The sequence below is a fragment of the Somniosus microcephalus genome, chromosome 24 (assembly GCF_052327205.1).
Source record: "Somniosus microcephalus isolate GS21.2 chromosome 24, FLI_Smic_1.0, whole genome shotgun sequence".
NCBI classification, from domain to species: Eukaryota; Metazoa; Chordata; class Chondrichthyes; order Squaliformes; family Somniosidae; genus Somniosus; species Somniosus microcephalus.
This window is the reverse complement of record NC_141010.1, coordinates 67,842,377-67,870,140: the sequence shown is the minus strand read 5'-3', so window position 1 is coordinate 67,870,140 and position 27,764 is coordinate 67,842,377. Positions and strand designations below refer to the sequence as shown.

At 49.1% G+C, this 27,764-nt stretch overlaps 1 protein-coding gene across 2 annotated transcripts in view; it reads right to left on the bottom strand.

The window, feature by feature from the left end:
• Nucleotides 1-6,129: 6,129 nt before the first annotated feature.
• LOC147101518 (tectonic-3-like) overlaps nucleotides 6,130-27,764 on the bottom strand; it is a 63,202-nt gene continuing 41,567 nt past the window's right edge. For both annotated transcript variants that reach the window (XM_085966685.1, XM_085966686.1), the window contains 7 exons: nucleotides 26,974-27,051; nucleotides 25,487-25,612; nucleotides 22,525-22,615; nucleotides 18,650-18,752; nucleotides 10,711-10,867; nucleotides 9,596-9,733; nucleotides 6,130-7,901 (listed from right to left, as the gene is read on the bottom strand). In XM_085966685.1, the coding sequence (XP_085822811.1) occupies nucleotides 7,683-7,901; nucleotides 9,596-9,733; nucleotides 10,711-10,867; nucleotides 18,650-18,752; nucleotides 22,525-22,615; nucleotides 25,487-25,612; nucleotides 26,974-27,051 (912 nt within the window). In that variant the 3' untranslated portion in view covers nucleotides 6,130-7,682. The remainder of the gene's footprint in view (nucleotides 7,902-9,595; nucleotides 9,734-10,710; nucleotides 10,868-18,649; nucleotides 18,753-22,524; nucleotides 22,616-25,486; nucleotides 25,613-26,973; nucleotides 27,052-27,764) is intronic.

Below are 27,764 nucleotides of genomic sequence, written 5' to 3'. Positions count from 1 at the left end.
TAGAGAGCGGTATATCGAAGAGTATATAGCGAGCGGTATATCGAAGAGTATATAGAGAGCGGTATATCAGAGTATATAGAGAGCGGTGTATCGAAGCGTATATAGAGAGCAGTATATCAGAGTATATAGAGGGCAGTATATCGAAGAGTATATAGAGAGCGGTGCATCAGAGTATATAGAGAGCGGTATATCAGAGTATATAGAGAGCAGTGTATCGAAGAGTATATAGAGAGCGGTGTATCGAAGCGTATATAGAGAGCAGTATATCAGAGTATATAGAGGGCAGTATATCGAAGAGTATATAGAGAGCGGTGTATCGAAGCGTATATAGAGGGCAGTATATCGAAGAGTATATAGAGAGCGGTATATCAGAGTATATAGAGGGCGGTATATCGAAGAGTATATAGAGAGCGGTATATCGAAGAGTATATAGAGAGCGGTATATCGAAGAGTATATAGAGCGCGATATATCAGAGTATATAGAGAGCGGTATATCAGAGTATATAGAGAGCGGTGTATCAGAGTATATAGAGAGCGGTGTATCGATGAGTATATAGAGAGCAGTATATCAAAGAGTATATAGAGGGCGGTATATCAGAGTATATAGAGAGCGGTATATCGAAGAGTATACAGAGAGCGGTATATCGAAGAGTATATAGAGAGCGGTATATCGAAGAGTATATAGAGAGCGGTATATCGAAGAGTATATAGAGAGCGGTATATCGAAGAGTATATAGAGAGCGGTATATCAGAGTATATAGAGAGCGGCATTTCAGAGTATATAGAGAGCGGTGTATCAGAGTATATCGAAGAGTATATAGAGAGCGGTATATCGAAGAGTATATAGAGAGCGGTATATCGAAGAGTATATAGAGAGCGGTGTATCGAAGAGTATATAGAGAGCGGTATATCAGAGTATATAGAGAGCGGTATATCGAAGAGTGTATAGAGAGCGGTATATCGAAGAGTATATAGAGAGCGGTATATCGAAGAGTATATAGAGAGCGGTATATCAGAGTATATAGAGAGCGGTATATCGAAGAGTATATAGAGGGCGGTTTATCTCAGAATATAGAGAGGGCGGTATATCGAAGAGTATATAGAGGGCGGTATATCGAAGAATATGTAGAGCGCGGTATATCAAAGAGTATATAGCGAGCGGGATATCGAAGAGAATATAGAGAGCGGTATATCGAAGAGTATATAGAGGGCGGTATATCGAAGATTATATAGAGAGCGTTATATCAGAGTATAAAGAGGGCGGTATATAGAGAGCGGTATATCGAAGAGTATATAAAGAGCGGTATATCGAAGAGTATATATAGAGCGGTGTATCGGAATATATAGAGAGCGGTGTATCAGAGTAAAAAAGAGAGGTGTATCAGAGTATACAGAGAGCAGTATATCGAAGAGTATATAGAGAGCGGTACATCAGAGTATATAGAGAGCGGTTTATCAGAGTATATAGAGAGTGGTATATCAGAGTATATAGAGGGCGGTATATCAGAGTATATAGAGAGTGGTGTAGCGAAGAGTATATAAAGAGCGGTATATCGAAGAGTATATAGAGAGCGGTATATAGAGAGCCGTGTATCAGGGTATATAGAGAGCGGTATTTCAGAGTATATAGAGAGCAGTGTATCAGAGTATATAGAGAGCGGTATATCAGAGTATATAGAGGGCGGTATATCAGAGTATATAGAGAGCGGTATATCGAAGAGTATAGAGAGAGCGGTGTATCAGAGTATATAGAGGGCGGTATATCGAAGAGTATATAGAAGGCGGTATATCGAAGAGTATATAGAGGGCGGTATATCGAAGAGTATATAGAGGGCGGTATATCGAAGATTATATAGAGAGCGGTATATCGAAGATTATATAGAGAGCGGTATATCGAAGAGTATATAGAGGGCGGTATATAGAAGAGTATATAGAGAGCGGTATATCAGAGTATATAGAGAGCAGTATATCAGAGTATATAGAGAGCGGTGTATCAGAGTATATAGAGAGCCGTATATTGAAGAGTATATAGAGAGCGTTATATCAGAGTATAAAGAGGGCGGTATATCGAAGAGTATATAGAGAGCGGTATATCGAAGAGTATAGAGAGAGCGGTATATCGAAGAGTATATAGAGAGCGGTATATCGAAGAGTATATATAGAGCGGTATATCGAAGAGTATATAGAGAGCGGTGTATCAGAGTATATAGAGAGCGGTATATCAGAGTATATAGAGAGCGGTATATCGAAGAGTATATAGAGAGCGGTATATCGAAGAGTATATAGAGAGCGGTGTATCAGAGTATATAGAGAGCGGTATATCAAAGAGTATATAGAGGGCGGTATATCAGAGTATATAGAGAGCGGTATATCGAAGAGTATATAGAAGGCGGTATATCGAAGAGTATATAGAGGGCGGTATATCGAAGATTATATAGAGAGCGGTATATCGAAGAGTATATAGAGGGCGGTATATCGAAGAGCATATAGAGAGCGGTGTATCAGAGTATATAGAGGGCGGTATATCGAAGAGTATATAGAAGGCGGTATATCGAAGTGTATATAGAGAGCGGTGTATCGAAGAGTATATAGAGAGCGGTATATCCGATTATATAGAGGGTAGTATATCGAAGAGTATATAGAGGGCGGTATATCGAAGAGTATATAGAGAGCGGTATATCAGAGTAGAAAGAGAGCAGTATATCAGAGTATATAGAGAGCGGTGTATTAGAGTATATAGAGAGCGGTAAATCAGAGTCTATAGAGAGCGGTATATCGAAGAGTATATAGAGGGCGGTATATCGAAGAGTATTTCGAGAGCGGTATATCGAAGAGAATATAGAGAGCGGTATATCGAAGAGTATATAGAGAGCGGTATATCGAAGAGTATATAGAGGGCGGTATATCGAAGAGTATATAGACAGCGGTATATCGAAGAGTATATAGAGAGCGGTATATCGAAGAGTATATAGAGAGCGGTATATCAGAGTATATAGAGAGCGGTGTATCAGAGTACATAGAGAGCGGTATATCAGAGTATATAGAGAGCGGTATATCGAAGAGTATATAGAGAGCGCTATATCGAAGAGTATATAGAGAGCGGTGTATCAGAGTATATAGAGGGCCGTATATTGAAGAGTATATAGAGAGCGGTGTATCAGAGTATATAGAGAGCGGTATGTCGAAGAGTATATAGAGAGCGGTATATCGGTGTATATAGAGAGCGGTGCAGCAGAGTATATAGAGAGCGGTGTATCAGAGTAAAAAAGAGAGGTGTATCAGAGTATATAGAGAGCAGTATATCGAAGAGTATATAGAGAGCGGTTTATCAGGGTATATAGAGAGCGGTATTTCAGAGTAGAAAGAGAGCGGTGTATCAGGGTATATAGAGGGCGGTATATCGAAGAGTATACAGAGGGCGGTATATCGAAGAGTATATAGAGAGCGGTATATCGACGAATATATAGAAAGCAGTATATCAGAGTATATAGAGAGCGGTATATCGAAGAGTATAGAGAGCGCGGTATATCGAAGAGTATATAGGGTGCGGTATATCAGAGTATATAGAGAGCGGTATATCGAAGAGTATATAGAGAGCGGTATATCGAAGAGTACATAGAGAGCGGTATATCGAAGAGAATATAGAGAGCGGTATATCGAAGAGTATATCGAGAGCGGTGCATCAGAGTATATAGAGAGCGGTGTATCAGAGTAAAAAAGAGAGGTGTCAGAGTATATAGAGAGCGGTATATCAGAGGATATAGAGAGTGGTATATCAGAGTATATAGAGAGCGGTATATCGAAGAGTATATGGAGAGCGGTATATCGAAGAGTATATAGAGAGCGGTATATCAGAGTATATAGAGAGCGGTGTATCAGAGTATATAGAGGGCGGTATATCGAAGAGTATACAGAGGGCGGTATATCGAAGAGTATATAGAGGGCGGTATATCGAAGATTATATAGAGAGCGGTATATCGAAGAGTATATAGCGAGCGGTATATCGAAGAGTATATAGAGAGCGGTATATCAGAGTATATAGAGAGCAGTGTATCGAAGAGTATATAGAGAGCGGTGTATCGAAGCGTATATAGAGAGCAGTATATCAGAGTATATAGAGGGCAGTATATCGAAGAGTATATAGAGAGCGGTGCATCAGAGTATATAGAGAGCGGTATATCAGAGTATATAGAGAGCAGTGTATCGAAGAGTATATAGAGAGCGGTGTATCGAAGCGTATATAGAGAGCAGTATATCAGAGTATATAGAGGGCAGTATATCGAAGAGTATATAGAGAGCGGTGTATCGAAGCGTATATAGAGGGCAGTATATCGAAGAGTATATAGAGAGCGGTATATCAGAGTATATAGAGAGCGGTATATCGAAGAGTATATAGAGGGCGGTATATCGAAGAGTATATAGAGAGCGGTATATCGAAGAGAATATAGAGAGCGGTATATCGAAGAGTATATAGAGGGCGGTATATCAGAGTATATAGAGAGCGGTAAATCGAAGAGTATATAGCGAGCGGTATATCGAAGAGTATATAGAGAGCGGTATATCAGAGTATATAGAGAGCGGTGTATCGAAGAGTATATAGAGAGCGGTATATCGAAGAGTATATAGAGAGCGGTATATCAGAGTATATAGAGGGCGGTATATCGAAGAGTATATAGAGAGCGGTATATCAGAGTATATAGAGGGCGGTATATCGAAGAGTATATAGAGAGCGGTATATCAAAGAGCATATAGAGAACGGTATGTCGAAGAGCATATAGAGAGCGGTATATCCAAGAGTATATAGAGAGCGGTATATCAGAGTATATAGAGAGCGGTATATCTAAGAGTATATAGAGAGCGGTATATCTAAGAGTATATAGAGAGCAGTATATCGAAGAGTATATAGAGAGCGGTATATCAGAGTATATAGAGAGCGGTATATCTAAGAGTATATAGAGAGCGGTATATCTAAGAGTATATAGAGAGCAGTATATCGAAGAGTATATAGAGAGCGGTATATCAGAGTATATAGAGGGCGGTATATCGAAGAGTATATAGAGAGCGGTATATCGAAGAGCATATAGAGAACGGTATATCGAAGAGTATATAGAGAGCGGTATATCAGAGTATATAGAGAGCGGTATATCTAAGAGTATATAGAGAGCAGTATATCGAAGAGTATATAGAGAGCGGTATATCAGAGTATATAGAGAGCGGTGTATCAGAGTATATAGAGAGCGGTATATCGAAGAGTATATTGAGAGCGCTGTATCGAAGTTTGCTGCTAATGCTACGTTGGGTGGCACAGTAAGCAGTGTAGATGGCAGCAGGAAGACTCACCTGTTGAGCTGCCCCAGGGGTCCACAGCTCGGCCAGAAGATCCAAGAGAGGGTGTGGGACTGATCTGACTGTAGTCCTGATGCCCACTGCACCTGGATCATGCCCGAGTTCAGGAAGGAAGGATCGAAACTCTCAGCCTTGTTCTTTGGTCAGTGGTTCATTACATAGAATTTACAGTACAGCAACAGGCCATTCAGCCCAACGGGTCTGGGCCGGTGTTTCTGCTCCACACCAGCCTCCTCCCAACTTACTTCATCTCACGCTATCAACAAATCCTTCTATTCCTTTCTCCCTCACCTACATATCCAGCTTCCCCTTTAATGCACCTCCACCATTCACCTCAACCACTCCCTGTGGTAGCGAGTTTCACAATTCTGAGTAAGGAAGTTGCTTCTGAATTCATTATTTGATTTATTTGTGACTATCTTATATTTATGGCCGCTAGTTTTGAACTACCCCACAAGTGGAAACATCCTCTCCCTGCTTGTTCAGTCTTTCCTGATAGGATCAAATACGCAAATCTTACACGACTCTGATTTGTTTGACCCAAGAACTTAACTTTTTTAAAATAACATTTATTCTTGGGATGTAGACGTCGCTGTCAAGGCCGGCATTTATTGCCCGTCCCCTAGTGCCCTTGAGAAGATGGTGGTGAGCATTCCAACAAATCCTCTCGAGTCATTGTACAGCTTATACCCCAGGGTTCTGGACAGTCACGGAGCGAACCTGAGGGGCAGCGGGATCAACGTGTCGTTCCCCCTTAAACAGGGTTTACAACAACACACAAGGCATCTGTCACCTGCATTTATTTACAATCATTCAGATGTGAACAAGTAAAAAAGTACTCAATATAAAAGAACATACCTACACACACACCCACACCCCTACAAGAGAGTATCTCCACACTGAGAGCCAACGTACTGGTTACCAATGAACAGAGAGGGAGAGCGCAACAGCTCACTGGCTCCATGGGGTTTCATCCTCTGATGCTCCCACTTCACAGGGGAGGTTGCAACAGGACCAGTGCTGTGTGCAGTGCATGAGGAACAGGCAGAGGCTGCACTGTCTGGGACCTGAGGGTGACGTGTCTCTCAAGTCACCAGCACAGAGATTCCTTCCGTTTGAGGCAGGGTCCAGGGCTTACTCCCCCAGTCCCAGCGAGAGCGACTCCCCCAGTCCCAGCGAGAGCGACTCCCCCAGTCCCAGCGAGAGCGGCTCCCCCAGTCCCAGTCAGTGAGAGCGACTCCCCCAGTCCCAGTCAGTGAGAGCGACTCCCCCAGTCCCAGTCAGTGAGAGCGACTCCCCCAGTCCCAGTCAGTGAGAGCGACTCCCCCAGTCCCAGTCAGTGAGAGCGACTCCCCCAGTCCCAGTCAGTGAGAGCGACTCCCCCAGTCCCAGTCAGTGAGAGCGACTCCCCCAGTCCCAGTCAGTGAGAGCGACTCCCCCAGTCCCAGTCAGTGAGAGCGACTCCCCCAGTCCCAGTCAGTGAGAGCGACTCCCCCAGTCCCAGTCAGTGAGAGCGACTCCCCCAGTCCCAGTCAGTGAGAGCGACTCCCCCAGTCCCAGTCAGTGAGAGCGACTCCCCCAGTCCCAGTCAGTGAGAGCGACTCCCCCAGTCCCAGTCAGTGAGAGCGACTCCCCCAGTCCCAGTCAGTGAGAGCGACTCCCCCAGTCCCAGTCAGTGAGAGCGACTCCCCCAGTCCCAGTCAGTGAGAGCGACTCCCCCAGTCCCAGTCAGTGAGAGCGACTCCCCCAGTCCCAGTGAGAGCGACTCCCCGAGTCCCACTGAGCGCGACTCCCCCAGTCCCAGTGAGAGCGACTCCCCCAGTCAGTGAGAGCGACTCCCCCAGTCAGTGAGAGCGACTCCCCCAGTCAGTGAGAGCGACTCCCCCAGTCCCAGTGAGAGCGACTCCCCCAGTCCCAGTGAGAGCGACTCCCCCAGTCCCAGTGAGAGCGACTCCCCCAGTCCCAGCGAGAGCGACTCCCCCAGTCCCAGCGAGAGCGACCCCCCGTCAGCGAGAGCGACTCCCCCAGTCAGCGAGAGCGACTCCCCCAGTCAGCGAGAGCGACCCCCCAAGTCCCAGTGAGAGCGACTCCCCCAGTCAGCGAGAGCGACTCCCCCAGTCAGCGAGAGCGACTCCCCCAGTCAGCGAGAGCGACCCCCCAAGTCCCAGTGAGAGCGACTCCCCCAGTCCCAGTGAGAGCGACTCCCCCAGTCCCAGTGAGAGCGACTCCCCCAGTCGGTGAGAGCGACTCCCCCACTATAGGACAATCTTCACGTTAATATCTTTCTTCATCAGTCTTGAAGATGGGCTCACTATCACAAATCTGAGAGTTTGGACTCAACACGGACCAAGTAAGCCCATCACAATGACACTGCAGACACTGCCCAGTATCGATCCCACAGGCATGCCCACTCCACTGGTGGAGACCTTGAAGGGGTAGAAGAAATCCAAGGGCAGCTTGCAGTCAGCGGTGGGCTGGGCTCTGGGCGGCGGGGGGTATATGGTGGTCTCGATGAAGGTGACAGAGGTTCTCAGAGACACGACGCCAGTTGAACACTGTGGGGCAACGACCAATGATTAGCCTCTCGGAGACAACAATTACAACAACAAGAACATAGTAAAACGTCCCAAGGCGCTTCACAGAAGTATTAAAAGACAAAAAATTTGACACCGAGCCACATAAGGATAAATTAGGGCAGGAGACCAAAAGCTTGGTCAGAGGTAGACTTAAAGAAGCATCTTAAAGGAGGAGAGAGAGGTAGCGAGGCGGAGAGGTTTAGGCAGGGAATTCCAGAGCTTAGGGCCCAGGCAAGAGAAGGCACGGCCACCAATGGTGGAGCGATTATAATCAGGGATGCTCAAGAGGGCAGAATTAGAGGAGCGCAGATATCTCGGTGGGGGGGGGGCGGGGGGTTGTGGGGCTGGAGGAGATTACAGAGATAGGGAGGGGCGAGGCCATGGAGGGCAGAGTAAAGCTCCCTCTACACTGCCCCATCAGACACTCCCAGGGCAGGTACAGCACGGGTTAGATACAGAGTAAAGCTCCCTCTACACTGTCCCATCAAACACTCCCAGGGCAGGTACAGCATGGGTTAGATACAGAGTAAAGCTCCCTCTACACTGTCCCATCAAACACTCCCAGGGCAGGTACAGCACGGGTTAGATACAGAGTAAAGCTCCCTCTACACTGTCCCATCAAACACTCCCAGGGCAGGTACAGCACGGGTTAGATACAGAGTAAAGCTCCCTCTACACTGCCCCATCAAACACTCCCAGGGCAGGTACAGCCTTTTTGTGTAATGCTACTCGTTAGTGCTTGTTACAAACATTAGGTCTGCCTTCAGGATTCAGGTCTGAGACCAATTCTGTTCACTGTGTATATCATAGGGACTGGTGTGGAAATTTGCAGATGATATCAAAATGGTAAGTGTAGTGAATTCGATAGAAGACCAAAGGAAACGGCAAAGGGATATTGATTGGAGGGGGAATGTGGCAGATGGAATTCAATGTCACCTGGCGTGCTCACAGTTCATTCCCCCCCACACCCCTTACCCCTACGCGCCCAGACCTGCCACTAACAGGTTCAGGGGCTGCTAACCATGGCTTTATAAAGTTTACAAGATAGAGAGGGAAAGCTTGCATTTCCAGACTTTGTACCAAGAATCATAAAACCATACGGCACAAATGGAGGCTGCTCAGCCCATGGTGCCAGTGCCGGCTCTTTGGGAGAGCTCGCCAATTAGTCCCACTCTCCTGCTCTTTCCCCACAGCTCTGGAAAATTTTCCCCTTCCAGTATTTATCCAATTCCCTTCTGAAAGTTACGATTGAATCTGCTTCCACCGCCCTTTCACAACAACTCGCTGCATATAAACATTCTCCTCATCTCCCCATTGGTTCTTTTGCCAATTACCTTAAATCTGTGTCCTCTGGTTACCGACCCTCCGGCCAGTGGAAACAGTTTCTCCTTATTTACTCTCTCAAAATCCTTCATGATTTTGAACACCTCTATTAAATCTCCCCTTAACCTTCTCTGCTCTAAGGAGAACAATCCCGGCTTCTCTAGTCTCTCCACATAACTGAAGTCCCTCATTCGTGGTACTATTCTGGTCAATCTTTTCTGCACCCTCACCAAGGCTTTGACATCCTTCGTAAAGTGCGGTGCCCACAATTTAACACAATACTCCAGCTGGGGCCTAACCATTGATTTATAAAGGTTTAACGTCACTTCCTTTGTTACTTCCGTACTTACCTGCACGTCCTGCCTCTGGTACTGGAAGCGGGCACCGAGTACTGCCGCCTGAGGGTTGGCGAGAGGGCCAGTGTTCGCCCACAGGATCTGAATCTCCAGCGCAAGGGTCAGGATGCAACTGGTCTCGCACAGCACGCTCTGCAAAGGGGAAACGGTGCATTTAGTACCTCACCGTTACAGTACTGCAAATGAGAGTGATTTCATGGGGACCTCGCGCTTGAGACCCCGAGTGGAGGGCAGCCTCGCCCTCAGCAGCCCCTTTAAATAGGGGGCCACCCTGCTAGGCCCCTTGACCCTCAGATCCCCCTGTTAAAGGGGCAGGCTGAAAATCAGGAGCACCTTAAAGGGACAGCCTCGCTGTCAGGTGCCTTTCAAAGGAGACATCCCACTATCAAGGACTTTGTTTTAAACTCCACCGCACCCACCCCCAATCACTCGCTCCCTTATTTCCCCGCGCCCCCCTCCCCCACAACAAGGAATGGCCCGACCCTTCTGCCCCATCCTTCCCCAGAGAATGGTGTTACCATTCTCCCCACTCCTCCCAGAATGGTCCAACCCTTCCCCCACCACGGGAATGGCACGACCCTTCTCCCACCCCCTCCCCCGGTAATGGTCCAACCCTTCTCCCACCCCCTCCCCCGGTAATGGTCCAACCCTTCTCCCACCCCCTCCCCCGGTAATGGTCCAAACCTTCTCCCACCCCCTCCCCCGGTAATGGTCCAACCCTTCTCCCACCCCCCTCCCCCGGGAATGGTCCAACCCTTCTCCCTCCCCCTCCCCCGGTAATGGTACAACCCTTCTCCCACCCCCTCCCCCGGTAATGGTCCAACCCTTCTCCCACCCCCTCCCCCGGTAATGGTCCAACCCTTCTCCCACCCCCTCCCCCGGTAATGGTCCAACCCTTCTCCCACCCCCTCCCCCGGTAATGGTCCAAACCTTCTCCCACCCCCTCCCCCGGTAATGGTCCAACCCTTCTCCCACCTCCCTCCCCCGGGAATGGTCCAACCCTTCTCCCTGCCCCACCCCGGGAATGGTACCACCCTTCCCCCCACCCCCCCCAGCGGCCTGGCCAACAGAGGAGCACCAGTGGGGGAGGGGGTGGTGCAAGAGTTTACCAGAGCCTCAGGCACGGGGTTGACGATCCGGGTCAGACCCTCTGTCTCGCTGCCGCTGGCGTTGCCCAGGATGCCGAGGGAGTCGGGGGGTCTGTCCCCCAGGAGGAGCAGGTTGATGTGCGTCTGGAGCTCGCTGCAGGTCTGTCCGGGGGCGAACCTCAAAATTGAGACAGAGACGGTTTGGCAACAGTTAATGATTCTTATTAATTCATTCTGGGGATGTCGGTGTTGTTGCCGGCAAGGCCACCATTTTTTGCCCATCCCTAGTTGCCCATTGAGAAGGTGGTGGTGAGCCTCCCTCTGGAGAGGGTGCTGGTGAGCCTCCCTCTGGAGAGGGTGGTGGTGAGCCTCCCTCTGGAGAGGGTGCTGGTGAGCCTGTCTGTGGAGAAGGTGGTGGTGAGCCTGTCTCTGGAGAGGGTGGTGGTGAGCCTGTCTCTGGAGAAGGTGCTGGTGAGCCTGTCTCTGGAGAAGGTGCTGGTGAGCCTGTCTCTGGAGAAGGTGCTGGTGAGCCTGTCTCTGGAGAAGGTGGTGGTGAGCCTGTCTCTGGATGAGGTGGTGGTGAGCCTGTCTCTGGAGAAGGTGCTGGTGAGCCTGTCTCTGGAGAGGGTGGTGGTGAGCCTGTCTCTGGAGGAGGTGGTGGTGAGCCTGTCTCTGGAGAAGGTGCTGGTGAGCCTGTCTCTGGAGGAGGTGGTGGTGAGCCTGTCTCTGGAGAGGGTGGTGGTGAGCCTGTCTCTGGAGAGGGTGGTGGTGAGCCTGTCTCTGGAGAAGGTGCTGGTGAGCCTGTCTCTGGAGGAGGTGGTGGTGAGCCTGTCTCTGGAGAGGGTGGTGGTGAGCCTGTCTCTGGAGAGGGTGGTGGTGAGCCTGTCTCTGGAGAGGGTGGTGGTGAGCCTGTCTCTGGAGAGGGTGGTGGTGAGCCTGTCTCTGGAGGAGGTGCTGGTGAGCCTGTCTCTGGAGAAGGTGGTGGTGAGCCTGTCTCTGGAGAAGGTGGTGGTGAGCCTGTCTCTGGAGGAGGTGGTGGTGAGCCTGTCTCTGGAGAAGGTGGTGGTGAGCCTGTCTCTGGAGAAGGTGCTGGTGAGCCTGTCTCTGGAGGAGGTGGTGGTGAGCCTGTCTCTGGAGAGGGTGGTGGTGAGCCTGTCTCTGGAGGAGGTGCTGGTGAGCCTGTCTCTGGAGAAGGTGGTGGTGAGCCTGTCTCTGGAGAAGGTGCTGGTGAGCCTGTCTCTGGAGAGGGTGGTGGTGAGCCTGTCTCTGGAGAGGGTGGTGGTGAGCCTGTCTCTGGAGAGGGTGGTGGTGAGCCTGTCTCTGGAGAGGGTGGTGGTGAGCCTGTCTCTGGAGAAGGTGCTGGTGAGCCTGTCTCTGGAGAGGGTGGTGGTGAGCCTGTCTCTGGAGAAGGTGCTGGTGAGCCTGTCTCTGGAGAAGGTGGTGGTGAGCCTGTCTCTGGAGAAGGTGGTGGTGAGCCTGTCTCTGGAGAAGGTGGTGGTGAGCCTGTCTCTGGAGAAGGTGGTGGTGAGCCTGTCTCTGGAGAGGGTGCTGGTGAGCCTGTCTCTGGAGAAGGTGGTGGTGAGCCTGTCTCTGGAGAAGGTGGTGGTGAGCCTGTCTCTGGAGAAGGTGCTGGTGAGCCTGTCTCTGGAGAAGGTGCTGGTGAGCCTGTCTCTGGAGAAGGTGCTGGTGAGCCTGTCTCTGGAGAGGGTGCTGGTGAGCCTGTCTCTGGAGAAGGTGCTGGTGAGCCTGTCTCTGGAGAAGGTGGTGGTGAGCCTGTCTCTGGAGAAGGTGGTGGTGAGCCTGTCTCTGGAGGGGGTGGTGGTGAGCCTGTCTCTGGAGAGGGTGGTGGTGAGCCTGTCTCTGGAGAGGGTGGTGGTGAGCCTGTCTCTGGAGGAGGTGGTGGTGAGCCTGTCTCTGGAGGAGGTGGTGGTGAGCCTGTCTCTGGAGAAGGTGGTGGTGAGCCTGTCTCTGGAGAAGGTGCTGGTGAGCCTGTCTCTGGAGAGGGTGCTGGTGAGCCTGTCTCTGGAGAAGGTGGTGGTGAGCCTGTCTCTGGAGAAGGTGCTGGTGAGCCTGTCTCTGGAGGGGGTGGTGGTGAGCCTGTCTCTGGAGAGGGTGGTGGTGAGCCTGTCTCTGGAGGAGGTGCTGGTGAGCCTGTCTCTGGAGAAGGTGGTGGTGAGCCTGTCTCTGGAGAAGGTGCTGGTGAGCCTGTCTCTGGAGAGGGTGGTGGTGAGCCTGTCTCTGGAGGAGGTGCTGGTGTGCCTGTCTCTGGAGAAGGTGGTGGTGAGCCTGTCTCTGGAGAGGGTGGTGGTGAGCCTGTCTCTGGAGGAGGTGCTGGTGAGCCTGTCTCTGGAGGAGGTGGTGGTGAGCCTGTCTCTGGAGAGGGTGGTGGTGAGCCTGTCTCTGGAGAGGGTGGTGGTGAGCCTGTCTCTGGAGAGGGTGGTGGTGAGCCTGTCTCTGGAGAGGGTGGTGGTGAGCCTGTCTCTGGAGAGGGTGGTGGTGAGCCTGTCTCTGGAGAAGGTGCTGGTGAGCCTGTCTCTGGAGAGGGTGGTGGTGAGTCTGTCTCTGGAGAAGGTGGTGGTGAGCCTGTCTCTGGAGAAGGTGCTGGTGAGCCTGTCTCTGGAGAAGGTGGTGGTGAGCCTGTCTCTGGAGAAGGTGCTGGTGAGCCTGTCTCTGGAGAGGGTGGTGGTGAGCCTCCCTCTTGGTTTGATACAATGGAGTGTGTCGCTGGGCCAGAGAGGCAGTCAAGGGTCAATCACGCGGGTGTGGGACTGGAGTTACATATAACATCAATGTAATATAAAGCTCAGGTCAGACCCCGTCTGGTGTAACTACATTCAGTTCTGGGCCGCGCACCTCAGGAACGATATATTCGCCTTGGAAGAGGGGCAGCACAGATTCACCAGAATGATACCGGGGCTGAAAGGGTGACATTATGAGAACAGATTGCACAGACTAGACTTGTATTCCCTCGAGTATTATGGGATGATCTAATTGAGGTGTTAAAACGATTAAAGGAGTTGATAGGGGAGATAGAAAGAAACTATTTCCTTTGGTGGGGGGTCCAGAACAAAGGGGCAGAACCTTAAAATCTAAACCGTTCAGGGTTGATGTCAGGAAGCACTTCTTTACACAAAGGGTAGTGGTAATCTGGAACACTCTCTCCCAAAAAGCTGTTGAGGCTGGGGGTCAATTGAACATTTCAAATCTAAGATTGATAGAAATTTGTTAGACAAGGGTATTGAGGGTTATGAAACCATGGCGGATCGATGGAGTTAAGATACAGATCAGCCACGATCTTATTGAAAGAGGGAACAGGCTCAAGGGGCTGAATGGACTACTACTGTTCCTATGTTCTTAACAACAAAAACCTGCATTTATATAGCACTTTTAATGCAGTAAAAAGTCCCAAGGCACTTCACAGAGGGTTATCAGACAAAAATTCACACCGAGCCACATAAGCAGATTTTAGGACAGGTGACCAAAAGCTTGGTCGAAGAGTTAGGTTTTAAGGAGCGTCTTAAAGGAGAGAGGCGGAGAGGCGAAGGGTGGCAATTCTAGAGCTCTCGGTCCAAACTGGGTAAGGACGGCAGGTTCCCTTCCCTAAAGGGCACTAGTGAAACATAAAAGATAGGAGCAGGAGTAGGCCATTCGGCCCCTCGAGTCTGCTCCGCCATTCAATGCAATCATGGCTGATCATCCAAATTTAGTACCTGTCCCTGCTTTCTCCCATTACCCCTTGATCCCTTTAGCCTTAAGAAATATATCCAACTCCTTCTTGAATATATTTAATGAATTGGCCTCTACTGCCTTCTGTGGCAGAGAATTCCACAGGTTCACCACTCTCTGGGTGAAGAAATTCCTCCTCATTTCTGTCCTAAATGGCTTACCCCTTATCTTTAGACTGTGACCCCTGGTTCTGGACTCCCCGACCATCGGGAACATCCTTCCTGCATCTACTCTGTCCAGTCCTGTCAGAATTTTATAAGTTTCAATGAGATCCCCTCTCATTCTTCTAAACTCCAGCGAGTATAAGCCTAATCGACACAATCTCTCCTCATATGTCATTCCTGCCATCCCAGGTATCAGCCTGGTGAATCTTCGCTGAACTCCTTCCATGGCAAGAACATCCTTCCTCAGGTAAGGCGACCAAAACTGCACACAATACTCAAGATGTGGTCTCACCAAGGCCCTGTACAACTGGAGCAAGACATCCTTGTTCCTGTACTCAAACCCTCTCGCTCCGAAGGCCAACATACCATTTGCCTTCTTAACCGCCTGCTGCACCTGCATGCTTACCTTCAGCGACTGGTGCACAAGGACGCTCAGGTCTCGTTGCACTTCCCCTTCTCCCAATCTATTGCCATTCAGATAATAATCTGCCTTCCTGTTTTTGCCACCAAAGTGGATAACCTCACATTTATCCACGTTATAGTGCATCTGCCGTGCTTCTGCCCAATCACCCAGCCTGTCCAAATCATTCTGGAGTTTCTCGGCATCCTCCTCACAGCACACACGACCACCCAGCTTTGTGTCGTCTGCAAATTTGGAGATAATGGCCCAGAAATTCGGGTCGGGGGCTTCCCGCGGGTGCAAGCCCCCGACCTACACTTACCTAGCGCGCCGGCAGTTCAGCTCTTGGCCTGCGTGGAATTCCTCTCCGAAGCCTGTCCCAGAGGCCGGCGCGCTGTGCTGGCGTGTCCCAGGGGTGTAGTTAATGCGATGCGTCCTCTGGGATCACGTGAGCAACAGGCAGCCAATCGGAGCAGGGAATGCTCCATTCATAAGTCTTGACAGAAAAGACCTGTCAAAACGTATAAATGCTGAGGCCCTAAAAAAGTACTTAACCTTCAAATAATTTTTTTTTTTTTTTTTTTAAATCACACTTTTTAAATAAACTATAAATTACATTAAATAACTATTTTAAACAATAATTTAAATTTTTGAAAAAAATAATTTTATAAAAAAACAGGGCTAAAAATAAACTTACCTTGCTTTAAAGTATTTAAAAGTAAAAAACCTGTGGAAATTTTTTTTTAATTAATTGACCACTTACCTTTTAAAATGAAGTCCTTACGCCTGGTTTTTACATTTCTAAAATGTAGAGACTTACCCGCACGTTAAAACCTGTAAAAAAAAAAGGAAGTTCAACGTGCACGCGCAGACTCCCGCGCGCACACGTTCGATCTCTGAACCCCTTCGTTCAGAGGATCGGAAGTGCCGGTTTCCCGTGCATGCAAGAAACCGGCACTTCCATCGGGTCCACGTGTGAGTACCCCGTGCGTACTCACGCATTGGGACCTGAATTTCTGGGCCATTACATCTAGTTCCCTTCTCTAGATCATTAATATATATTGTGAATAGCTGGGGTCCAAGGACCGATACCTGCGGTACCCCACTAGTCACTGCCTACCACTCGGAAAAAGACCTATTTATTCCAACTCTTTGCTTTCTGTCTGCCAACCAGTTCTCTATCCAAGTCAATACCTTGCCCCCAATCCCATGTGCCTTAACTTTACACGCTAATCTCTTATGCGGGACCTTATCGAAAGCCTTCTGAAAGTCCAAATACACATCCGCTGGTTCTCCCTTATCTATTTTACCAGTTAGATCCTCAAAAAATTCCAGTAGATTAGTCGAGCACGATTTACCTTTTGTAAATCTATTTTGACTTTGTCCGATCCTGTCACTGTTTTCCAATGGACTCTAGCATTTTCCCCACAACCGGTGTCAGGCTTACCGGTCTGTAATGCCCCGTTTTCTCTCTACCACCTTTCTTGAATAGTGGGGTAACATTAGCTACCCTCCAATCTATGGGTACTGTTCCAGATTCCATCGAATGTTGGAAGATGATCAGCAATGCATCTAGTATTTCTAGGGCCACTTCCTTAAGTACCCTAGGATGTAGATTATCAGGCCCTGGGGATTTATCGGCCTTCAATCCCATCAATTTCCCTAACACCATTTCCGTACAAATGCTGATTTCTTTCAGTTCCTCCCTTTCATCAGACCCCATGTTCCCTGACATCTCTGGGAGGTTATTTGTGTCCTCCTTTGTGAAGACAGAACCACAATATGTATTTAATTGGCCTGCCATTTCTTTGTTCCCCATTATAAATTCCCCTGATTCTGACTGCAAGGGACCTACGCTTGACTTCACCAATCTTTTTCTCTTCACATATCTATAAAAGCTTTTATAGTCAGTTTTTATGTTCCCTGCAAGCTTACTCTCATATTCTATTTTCCCCTTCTTAATTAATCACTTTGTCCTCCTTTGTTGAATCCTAAACTGCTCCCAATCCTCAGGTTTACTGCTTTTTCTGGCCAATTTATATGTCCTCTCCTTGGATCTTATGCTATCCCTAATTTCCCTTGTTAGCCACGGTTGAGTCACCTTTTTCGTTTTATTTTTATGCCAAACTGGGATGAACAAATTCTGTAGTTCATCCATGCGGTCTTTGAATGTTTGCCATTGCCTATCCATCATCAACCCTTTGAGTGCCATTCCCCAATCAATCCTACCCAACTCACGCCTCAGACCATCGTAGTTTCCTTTATTTAAATTCAGGACCCTAGTCTCTGAGCCAACTACTTCATTCTCCATCTTAATGAAGAATTCTATTATATTATGATCGCTCTGACCCAAGGGGCCTCGTACAACAAGATTGCTAATTAATCCTTTCTTGTTACATAATACCCAGTCCAAGATGGCCTGATCTCTGGTTGGTGGCTCAACATATTGGTCCAGGAAACCATCCCGTAAACACTCCAGGAATTCCTCCTCCACAGTATTGTTACTAATTTGATTAGCCCAATCTATATGTAGATTAAAGTCACCCATGATGACTGCTGTGCCCTTATTGCATGCTTCTCTAATTTCCCTTTTAATGCCATCCCCAACCTCCGCATTACTGTTTGGAGGTCTATATACCACTCCCACTAACGTTTTCTGCCTATTGGTATTTCTCAGTTGTACCCATACAGATTCCACATCATCAGAGCAAATATCCTTCCTTACAATTGTGTTAATCCCTTCTTTAACCAGCAATGCTACCCCACCTCCCTTTCCTTTTTGCCCATCTTTCCTGAATATTGAATACCCCTGGATGTTGAGTTCGCAGCCTTGGCCACCCTGGAGCCATGTTTCCATAATCCCAATCAAATCATATTCGTTTACCTCTATTTGTGCAGCTAATTCATCCACCTCATTACGAATGCTCCTCGCATTAAGACACAAAGCCTTCAGGCTTGTTTTTTTAATGCTCTTAGACCTATTCGAATTATTATTTACTGTGGCCATGTTTGATTTAAACCGTTGATTTCTCTGACTGCCACTTCTGTTTTTCTCCTTCCTATAAAGAAAATAAACCTGATGCATCAAACTCCACCTCAACTACCTTGCGCGGTGTCGCTCACAGTAAGTCACAAGACATGATCTTTGTCTTTTTGGAAGATCTGGTGAGGGGCATAGAAAGGGATTCGGGCGATCTCCTTCAGGTAGTTACCCACCAGGTTCTGAGGAACCACCATTATATTTAGCACACTAACAGGGCCAGTTACAGTTCGGAGTGGTGCAAACTAACCTGCAATGCGTTGTAACCGTTATCACATTGCTTGTTTCATCGATTTACATTTGGCCTCGTCTCCCTAAAGTGTTCATCAGTCCGCCTTTTGGAAGATCGGAGAAAGGCTCACGTGAAAGGATTACGGTATCCATATCATGTAACAAGGAGAACGCATTGCTATGGCCTCCTAGTAACGCCATTGTAGGGCGAGGTATCGGACACAGAATGCAAGTTCCTGATCGTAAGGGATGAGATCCGCTTTGAGGGAAACGTTAAACGTAGTGGGCAGAGTCGGAATTAGAGACCCGATAACATGATACCATCAGCAGCGCAACAGGAGCTCAGCCAGTATGAGCGGAGGCCCCCTTCAAACTCCCGACTGGAACTTGATCCCTCACCTGAATGAGCAGCCGGCCCTCATGTTGTGCCCGAACAGCACGCTGCTTCTACCCGACCGGGAACAGGATCCATCACCGGCGCTCTTCAGGACCGTCAGACTGGTGGGACAAGCGGTCAAGGAGCTCAACAAGCGTTCGAACCTACCATACGTCAAGACCCTCTGAGACCAGAGTCTGCCCCACCCCCCCACCCGTATAGAAGGACCTAGGTCACGTGACCGAACAGCTCTCTGATTCGCACCAGTCCGGCCTCCGCTATTTGAAACCAGCTCAGTGTCCATCTCCCCAGGGGATACAGGTGAATTCTTCAAGTGAGAACCAGACCAAATACAATAAGTTGAGGGGAAGTGAAGATGAAAATAAGATTGGCAAAGAGAGAATATGAGAGTAGAATGGCAGTTAACATAAAAGGGAACCCAAAAATCTTCTATCAGCATGTAAACAGGCGGGGTGGAGCCTATTAGGGACAAAGAAGGTGATATATGCTTAGAGGCGCAGGGCAAGGCTAGAATACTCAATGAGTACTTTGTATCGGTGTTTACTAAGGAGGTGGATGCTGACAAAATATCGGTAGAAGTGGGAAAGGTAGAAGCAATGGAAGGGGTGAAAATTGATAGACAGGATGTACTAGAAAGGCTGGGTATGCTTAGAGTGGATAAGTCGCCTGGGTTCAGATGGCTTGCATCCCAGGTTGCTAAGGGAATTGGGGGAGGAGATAGCGGAAGGGCTCGCCATAATTTTCCAATCTTCCCTAGATGCGGGAGAGGTGCCTGAGTATTGGAAAGTGGCAAATGTGATACCATTGTTCAAGAAAGGGTGTAAGGACAATCCTAGTAACTTCAGGCCGGTCAGTTTAACATCAGTGGTGGGTAAAGTTTTAGAAACAATAATCAAGGAAAAAATTAACAGGCACTTGGAGAGGTTAAAGCTAATTAAGGAGAACCAACACGGATTTGTAAAAGGCAGATCGTGTTTGACTAATCTAATTTAATTTTTTGATGAAGTAACAGGGAGGATTGATGAAGGGAATGCAATGGATGTTGTCTACATGGATTTTAGGAAGGTGTTTAACAAAGTACCACATAGAAGACTGGTTAATAAAATTGAGGTTCATGGAATAGGTGAGTCAGTGGCAGCTTGGATAAGGAATTGGCTTAAGGACAGAAAACAGCGAGTTGTGGTAAATGGCTGTTTTTCAGACTGGAGGATGGTAGACAGTGGTGTTCCCCAAGGGTCAGTGCTGGGGTCACTGCTTTTCTTGATATGACCTGGATATTGGAATAGAGTAGAATTTCTAAATTTGCCGATGACACCAAACTTGGGGGTGTGGCAAACAGTGAGGATGATACCAATCGACTGCAACAGGACATAGAAAGGCTAGCAGAATGGGCAGACAAGTGGCAGATGGAATTTAATACAGAGAATTGTGAAGTGATGCATTTTGGCAGAAGGAACAGGGAGAGGCAATATACACTTAATGGCACAGTTTTAAAGAGTGTGCAGGGACAGAGGGACCTGGGAGATAATGTGCATAGGTCCCTGAAGGTGGCAGGACATATTGAGAGAGTGGTTAGCAAAGCATATGGGATCTTGGGCTTCATAAATAGAGGTATTGAGTACAAAAGTAGAGAAGTTATGCTGAACCTTTCTAAAGCACTGGTTAGGCCACAACTGGAGTATTGCATCGAGTTCTGATCACCACACTTTAGGAAGGATGTGAAGGCCCTCGAGAGGGTGCAGAGGAGATTTACCAGAATGGTTCCGGGGATGGGGGATCTTAGCTACAAGGACAGGCTGGAGAAGCTGGATTTGTTTTCATTAGAGCAAAGGAGGTTGCGGGGTGATAGAGGTGTACAAGATTATGACGGGTTTGGATAGGCTAGATGGGGAAAGGCTGTTCCCACTAGTTGATGGTACAAGGACTAGGGGACACAGATTTAAGGTTTTGGGCAAGAGATACAGGGGGGATGCGAGGAAAAACTTTTTTTACACAGCGAGTGGTGATGACCTGGAACTCGCTGCCGACAGAAGTGGTGGAAGCGGAGATACTCAATGTTTTCAAGGAGAGTCTGGATAGGCACTTGAGGGAAATAAACTTGCAGGGCTACGGGAATAGAGCGGGGGAATGGGACTGACTGGATTGCTCTACAGAGAGCCGGCACGGACTCGATGGGCCGAATGGCCTCCTTCTGTGCCGTTATGACTCTATGAGATCCTCACCACTCGCTGCGTAAAAATGTTTCTCCTCCTGTCGCCTTTGGTTCTTCTGCCAATCACCTTAAATCCGTGTCCTCTGGTTCTCGACCCTTCCGCCAATGGGAACAGTTTCTCTCTATCTACTCTGTCCAGACCCCTCATGATTTTGAACACCTGAAATCTCCTCTGCTCTAAGGACAACCCCAGCTTCTCCAGTCTATCCACGTAAATGAAATCCCTCATCCATGGAATCATTCTTGTAAATCTTTTCTGCACCCTCTCGGAGGCCTTCACATCGTTCGGTGCCCAGAATTGGACCCAATACTCCAGTTGAGGCCGAACCGGTGTTTTATAAAGGTTCATCATAACTTCAACGCTTTTGTACTCTACTCCACTCCACTTTTCATGAAGCCCAGGATCCCGTAAGCTTTTTAAACTGTGTTCTCAACCTGCCCTGCCACCTTCAATGATTTGTGCCCACATACCCCCAGGTCTCTCTGTTCCTGCACCCCTTTCAGGATTGTACCCTTTAGTTTATACGTCCTCTGCTCATTCTTTCCATCAAAATGTATCACTTCGCACTTTTCGGTGTTAAATTTCATCTGCCTCATGTCTGCCCATTTCACCAGCCTGTCTATGTCTTCCTGAAGTCTATCACTCTCCTCCTCACTGTTCACTATACTTCCAAGTTTTGTGTCATCTGCAAATTTTGAAATTGTGCCCTGTACACCCACGCCCAAGTCATTAATATATATCAAGAAAAGCAGTGGTCCTAGTACCGACCCCTGAGGAACACCACTGTGTACCTTCCTCCAGTCCAATAAACAACCGCTCACCACTACTCTCTGTTTACTGTCACTTAGCCAATTTTGTATCCATGCTGCCACTGTCCCTTTCATTCCGTGGGCTTCAACTTTGCTGGCAAGCCTATTATGTGGCACTTTGTTGAACGCCTTTTGGAAATCCATGTACACCACGTCAACCCCATTACCCTCATCAACGCTCTCGGGTACCTCATCAAAAAACTCAATCAAGTTGGGTAAACACGATTTGCCCTTAACAAATCCGTGCTGGCTTTCCTTACTCAATCAACACTTGTCCAAGTGACTGTTAACTTTGTCCCTGATTATTGTTTCTAAAAGCTTCCCCACTACCGAGGTTAAACTGACTGGCGCGTAGGTGCTGGGTTTATCTTTACACCCTATTTTGTAATAACAACAGAAAGTGCTGGAAACACTCAGCAGGTTAGGCAGCGTCGAGGAGTGAGAAACAGAGTCAATGTTTCGTACGAACTCAGTTCTGACGAAGGGTTCGACCCGAACCGTTGACTCTGTTTCTCTCTCCTCGATGCTGCCTGGCCTGCTGAGTGTTTCCAGCACTTTCTGTTGTTATTTCAGATTTCCAGTATCCACAGTATTTTGCTATTGTATTAGTGCAACATTTGCAATGCTCCAGTCTGCCACCACCCCCGTTTCAAAGGATGATTGGAAGATTATGGCCAGTACCCCCACAATTTCTTCCTTTACTTCCCTCAGCGTCCTAGGATGCATCCCATCCAGTCCTGGAAATATAGTGGGGACTGACCCAGCCCAGTGTACAGCTGCCCAGGGCCAATATCAGGAGTCTTCCTTCCAGCACAGTTCAATCCAGATAACCGTCCCCCAGTGTAAAAGGATATGCAGCAGCCTGACCATTAAAGGCCAGGATGGGCTTCCCAGTCAGGTATCCAGGATTCCCGCTCCGTCGCTCTGCTGCGCTGTTCGCTGGGTTCTGAGGACAAATGGGAAAACACGGCCTTTCAGTCACTTGGCAAATCGCATCTGTCCTGGTCTGTCAAACACTACACAGGATTACACCGAACGGGCTTTTACAGCACATGTCTGTAACGCCCAAAGCACTGTACTGTAACAGCACGGGTCTGTAACACCCCCAGCACTGTACTGCAACAGCAGGGGTCTGTAATACTCCAGCACTGTACTGTAACAGCACGGGCCTGTAATACTCCAGCACTGTACTGTAACAGCATGGGTCTGTAATAATCCAGCACCGTACTGTAACAGCATGGGTCTGTAATACTCCAGCACTGTACACTAACAGCACGGGTTCTGTAATACTCCAGCACTGTACTGTAACAGCACGGGCCTGTAATAATCCAGCACCGTACTGTAACAGCACGGGTCTGTAACACCCCCAGCACTGTACTGCAACAGCAGGGGTCTGTAATAATCCAGCACCGTACTGTAACAGCATGGGTCTGTAATAATCCAGCACCGTACTGTAACAGCATGGGTCTGTAATACTCCAGCACTGTACACTAACAGCACGGGTTCTGTAATACTCCAGCACTGTACTGTAACAGCACGGGTCTGTAATACCCCAGCATTGTACTGTAACAGCACGGGTCTGTAATACTCCAGCACTGTACACTAACAGCACGGGTTCTGTAATACTCCAGCACTGTACTGTAACAGCACGGGTTTGTAACATCCCAGCACAGTAATGTATCAGTACGGGTCTGTAATACCCCAGTACAGGTCTGTAATAACCCAGCACTGTACTGTGACAGGAGGGTCTGTAATACACCAGCACTGTACAGTAACAGCATGTATCTGTAATACTCCAGCACGTGTCTGTAATACTCCAGCACTACTGTAACAGCACGGTTCTGTAATACCCCAGCACTGTACAGTAACGGGAGAGCCGTGCAGACTGTCCTGCACTGTACAGTAACGGGAGAGCCGTGCAGACTGTCCTGCACTGTCCTGTAACAGGAGAGCCGTGCAGACTGTCCTGCACTGTCCTGTAACGGGAGAGCCGTGCAGACTGTCCTGCACTGTCCTGTAACGGGAGAGCCGTGCAGACTGTCCTGCACTGTCCTGTAACGGGAGAGCCGTGCAGACTGTCCTGCACTGTCCTGTAACAGGAGAGCCGTGCAGACTGTCCTGCACTGTCCTGTAACGGGAGAGCCGTGCAGACTGTCCTGTAATGGGAGAGCCGTGCAGACTGTCCTGCACTGTCCTGAAACGGGAGAGCCGTGCAGACTGTCCTGCACTGTCCTGTAATGGGAGAGCCGTGCAGACTGTCCTGCACTGTCCTGTAACGGGAGAGCCGTGCAGACTGTCCTGCACTGTCCTGTAACAGGAGAGCCGTGCAGACTGTCCTGCACTGTCCTGTAACAGGAGAGCCGTGCAGACTGTCCTGCACTGTCCTGTAACAGGAGAGCCGTGCAGACTGTCCTGCACTGTCCTGTAACGGGAGAGCCGTGCAGACTGTCCTGCACTGTCCTGTAACGGGAGAGCCATGCAGACTGTCCTGCACTGTCCTGTAACGGGAGAGCCGTGCAGACTGTCCTGCACTGTCCTGTAACAGGAGAGCCGTGCAGACTGTCCTGCACTGTCCTGTAATGGGAGAGCCGTGCAGACTGTCCTGCACTGTCCTGTAACGGGAGAGCCGTGCAGACTGTCCTGCACTGTCCTGTAACGGGAGAGCCGTGCAGACTGTCCTGCACTGTCCTGTAACGGGAGAGCCGTGCAGACTGTCCTGCACTGTCCTGTAACGGGAGAGCCGTGCAGACTGTCCTGCACTGTCCTGTAACAGGAGAGCCGTGCAGACTGTCCTGCACTGTCCTGTAATGGGAGAGCCGTGCAGACTGTCCTGCACTGTCCTGTAACGGGAGAGCCGTGCAGACTGTCCTGCACTGTCCTGTAACAGGAGAGCCGTGCAGACTGTCCTGCACTGTCCTGTAATGGGAGAGCCGTGCAGACTGTCCTGCACTGTCCTGTAACGGGAGAGCCGTGCAGACTGTCCTGCACTGTCCTGTAACAGGAGAGCCGTGCAGACTGTCCTGTAATGGGAGAGCCATGCAGACTGTCCTGCACTGTCCTGTAACAGGAGAGCCGTGCAGACTGTCCTGCACTGTCCTGTAACGGGAGAGCCGTGCAGACTGTCCTGCACTGTCCTGTAACGGGAGAGCCGTGCAGACTGTCCTGTAATGGGAGAGCCATGCAGACTGTCCTGCACTGTCCTGTAACAGGAGAGCCGTGCAGACTGTCCTGCACTGTCCTGTAACGGGAGAGCCGTGCAGACTGTCCTGCACTGTCCTGTAACAGGAGAGCCGTGCAGACTGTCCTGCACTGTCCTGTAATGGGAGAGCCGTGCAGACTGTCCTGCACTGTCCTGTAACAGGAGAGCCGTGCAGACTGTCCTGCACTGTCCTGTAACGGGAGAGCCGTGCAGACTGTCCTGCACTGTCCTGTAACGGGAGAGCCGTGCAGACTGTCCTGCACTGTCCTGTAACGGGAGAGCCGTGCAGACTGTCCTGCACTGTCCTGTAACGGGAGAGCCGTGCAGACTGTCCTGCACTGTCCTGTAACGGGAGAGCCGTGCAGACTGTCCTGCACTGTCCTGTAACAGGAGAGCCGTGCAGACTGTCCTGCACTGTCCTGTAACGGGAGAGCCGTGCAGACTGTCCTGCACTGTCCTGTAACGGGAGAGCTGTGCAGACTGTCCTGCACTGTCCTGTAACGGGAGAGCCGTGCAGACTGTCCTGCACTGTCCTGTAACGGGAGAGCCGTGCAGACTGTCCTGTACCGTTCGTTGCTTTTCCTATCTGTCTCAGAGCGATCTGGGTCTTGAACTTACTGTCACAAAGAAAACGTGAAAGGTCTGCGAGATCTTGGTGGCGGACAACGAGACATTGGTGAAGGCAAAGGTGGCGCTGGCGCCGACTATCCCCTTGCCCCCCTTGTACTGGATCCAGTAGGTCACCTGAGAGAAAGAGCAGATTTCAGCAACTTGGGCTGTACTATCGCAACAACTACTTGCCTTGAACCTGGTAAAAACTTTCTAAGGCGCTTCACAGGAGCGTTATCACACAAAAATTGGCAATGGGTCACGTAAGATGTTAGGACAGGTGACCAAAAGCTTGGTCAACAGGGTAGGTTTTAAGGAGCATCTTAAAGGAGGGAGAGGTGGAGAGGGTTAGGGAGGGAATCACAGAGCTTAGGGTCTAGACAGATTTGAACAGATGTGAATTTTAAAATCGAGGCTTTTCCCAACTACGAGCACACGGGTGCAGGGTTAGAATATGGGCAATCGTTTTGGATAATCTCAAATGAGTTTAATGTATCCAAATTTGCTGACAATATAAAGCTAGGTTGGAAAGTAAGCTGTGAGGGGGACACAGAGTCTGAAAAGGGATATCGGCAGGTTAAGTGAGTGGGCAAGAAGGTGGCAGATGGAGTATAATGTGGGGCATAGTGTGAGTTTATTCACTTTGGTAGGAAGAATAGAAAACCAAAGTATTTTTTAAATGATGAGAAACTATTAAATGTTGGTGTTCAGAGATTTAGGTGTCCTAGTACTGGAAACACAAAAAGTTAACATGTAGGTGCAGCAAGCAAATAGGAAGGCAAGTGGTATGTCAGCCTTTATTGCAAAGGGATTGGAGTATAAGAGTAAGGAAGTCTTGCTGCAATTATACAAGGCTTTGGTGAGACCACACCTAGAGTACTGTGCACAGTTTCGGTCTCCGTACCTAAGGAAGGATATACTTGCCTTAAGTGCGATGAGAGGGCTGTCCTATGAGGAGAGATTGTGTAGAATGGGCCGATACTCTCTGGAGTTTAGAACAATGAGAGGTGATCGCATTGAAACACACAAGATTCTGAAGGGGATTGACAGGGTAGATGCTGAGAGGTTGTTTCTCCTTTCTCGAGAGTCCAGAACCAGGGGACACAGTCTCAGAATAAGGGATCGGCCATTTAAGACTGAGATGAGGAGGAATTTCTTCACTCAGAGGGTTGTGAAACTTTGGAATTCTCTGCCCCAGAGGGCTGTAAATGCTGAGTCATCGAGTATATTCAGTCTCGCACCCTGGTCTCTGCTCAGGTCGGGAGCGAGATGGGTGCAAAAATCATCCAGGGTGCGAGTGATTCTACCCGCTGGCCGACAGAGTCGGGCTTGGCCGCGATGCCGCATACAGTCCAACAGCCGGCTGGCATTCACTGGGCCAAGATTCCTTTCTTCCTGCTCCCACTCGACTGCGTACCCTTTACGGACCGGAGCAGGTGTCCCGTCATGTGGAATTCTGCATTTTCCCTTTCGCCACCCCACGACCGTTCCCTTACCTTGGACACCACGTTCTTGCACATGCCATTCATCACTGAGGGTGAGGTCAGAACTCCACCTTCAGGCACAATCTTCACCTGCAACACAGTAGTAATCACAGACTGAAGGACACGCCCTGGGATCCACTCATTCCCCCTGGGAGTGCTGATCAATCAGACACAACTCCAGGCAGAATGGGAACCGAGCACAGAATACAGCATGGGTTAGATACAGAGTAAAGCTCCCTCTACACTGTCCCATCAAACACTCCCAGGGCAGGTACAGCACGGGTTAGATACAGAGTAAAGCTCCCTCTACACTGTCCCATCAAACACTCCCAGGGCAGGTACAACACGGGTTAGATACAGAGTAAAGCTCCCTCTACACTGTCCCATCAAACCCTCCCAGGGCAGGTACAGTGCAGCGCGACAAAGGGGCGAGAGAGGGGGAAGGAAAAAAGGCAGAAAGACAGAGATACAGAAGAAGAGAGACAAGTAGAGAAGGGTAGAGAAAGGGAGGGAAAGCAAGAGAGGTGAATAAAATAGTCACATTTATGGGGGATGCTAGATAACTTTGAGGGCGAGAGCGAAAGAGCGGGGGTCAGGGAGCGGGGGTCAGGGAGAGGGGGTCAGGGAGAGGGGGTCAGGGAGAGGGGGTCAGAGAGAGGGAGTCCAAAAGCTCCCCGAGAGAGAGAGAGAGAGAGACAGAGACAGAGACAGAGACAGAGACACAGAGAGAGAGATGCATTTTCCAAGCCCTGAGGTGGGACAGCCGGTAAATTCGGAGAAATTGGGGGCGGATGGCAAACCCG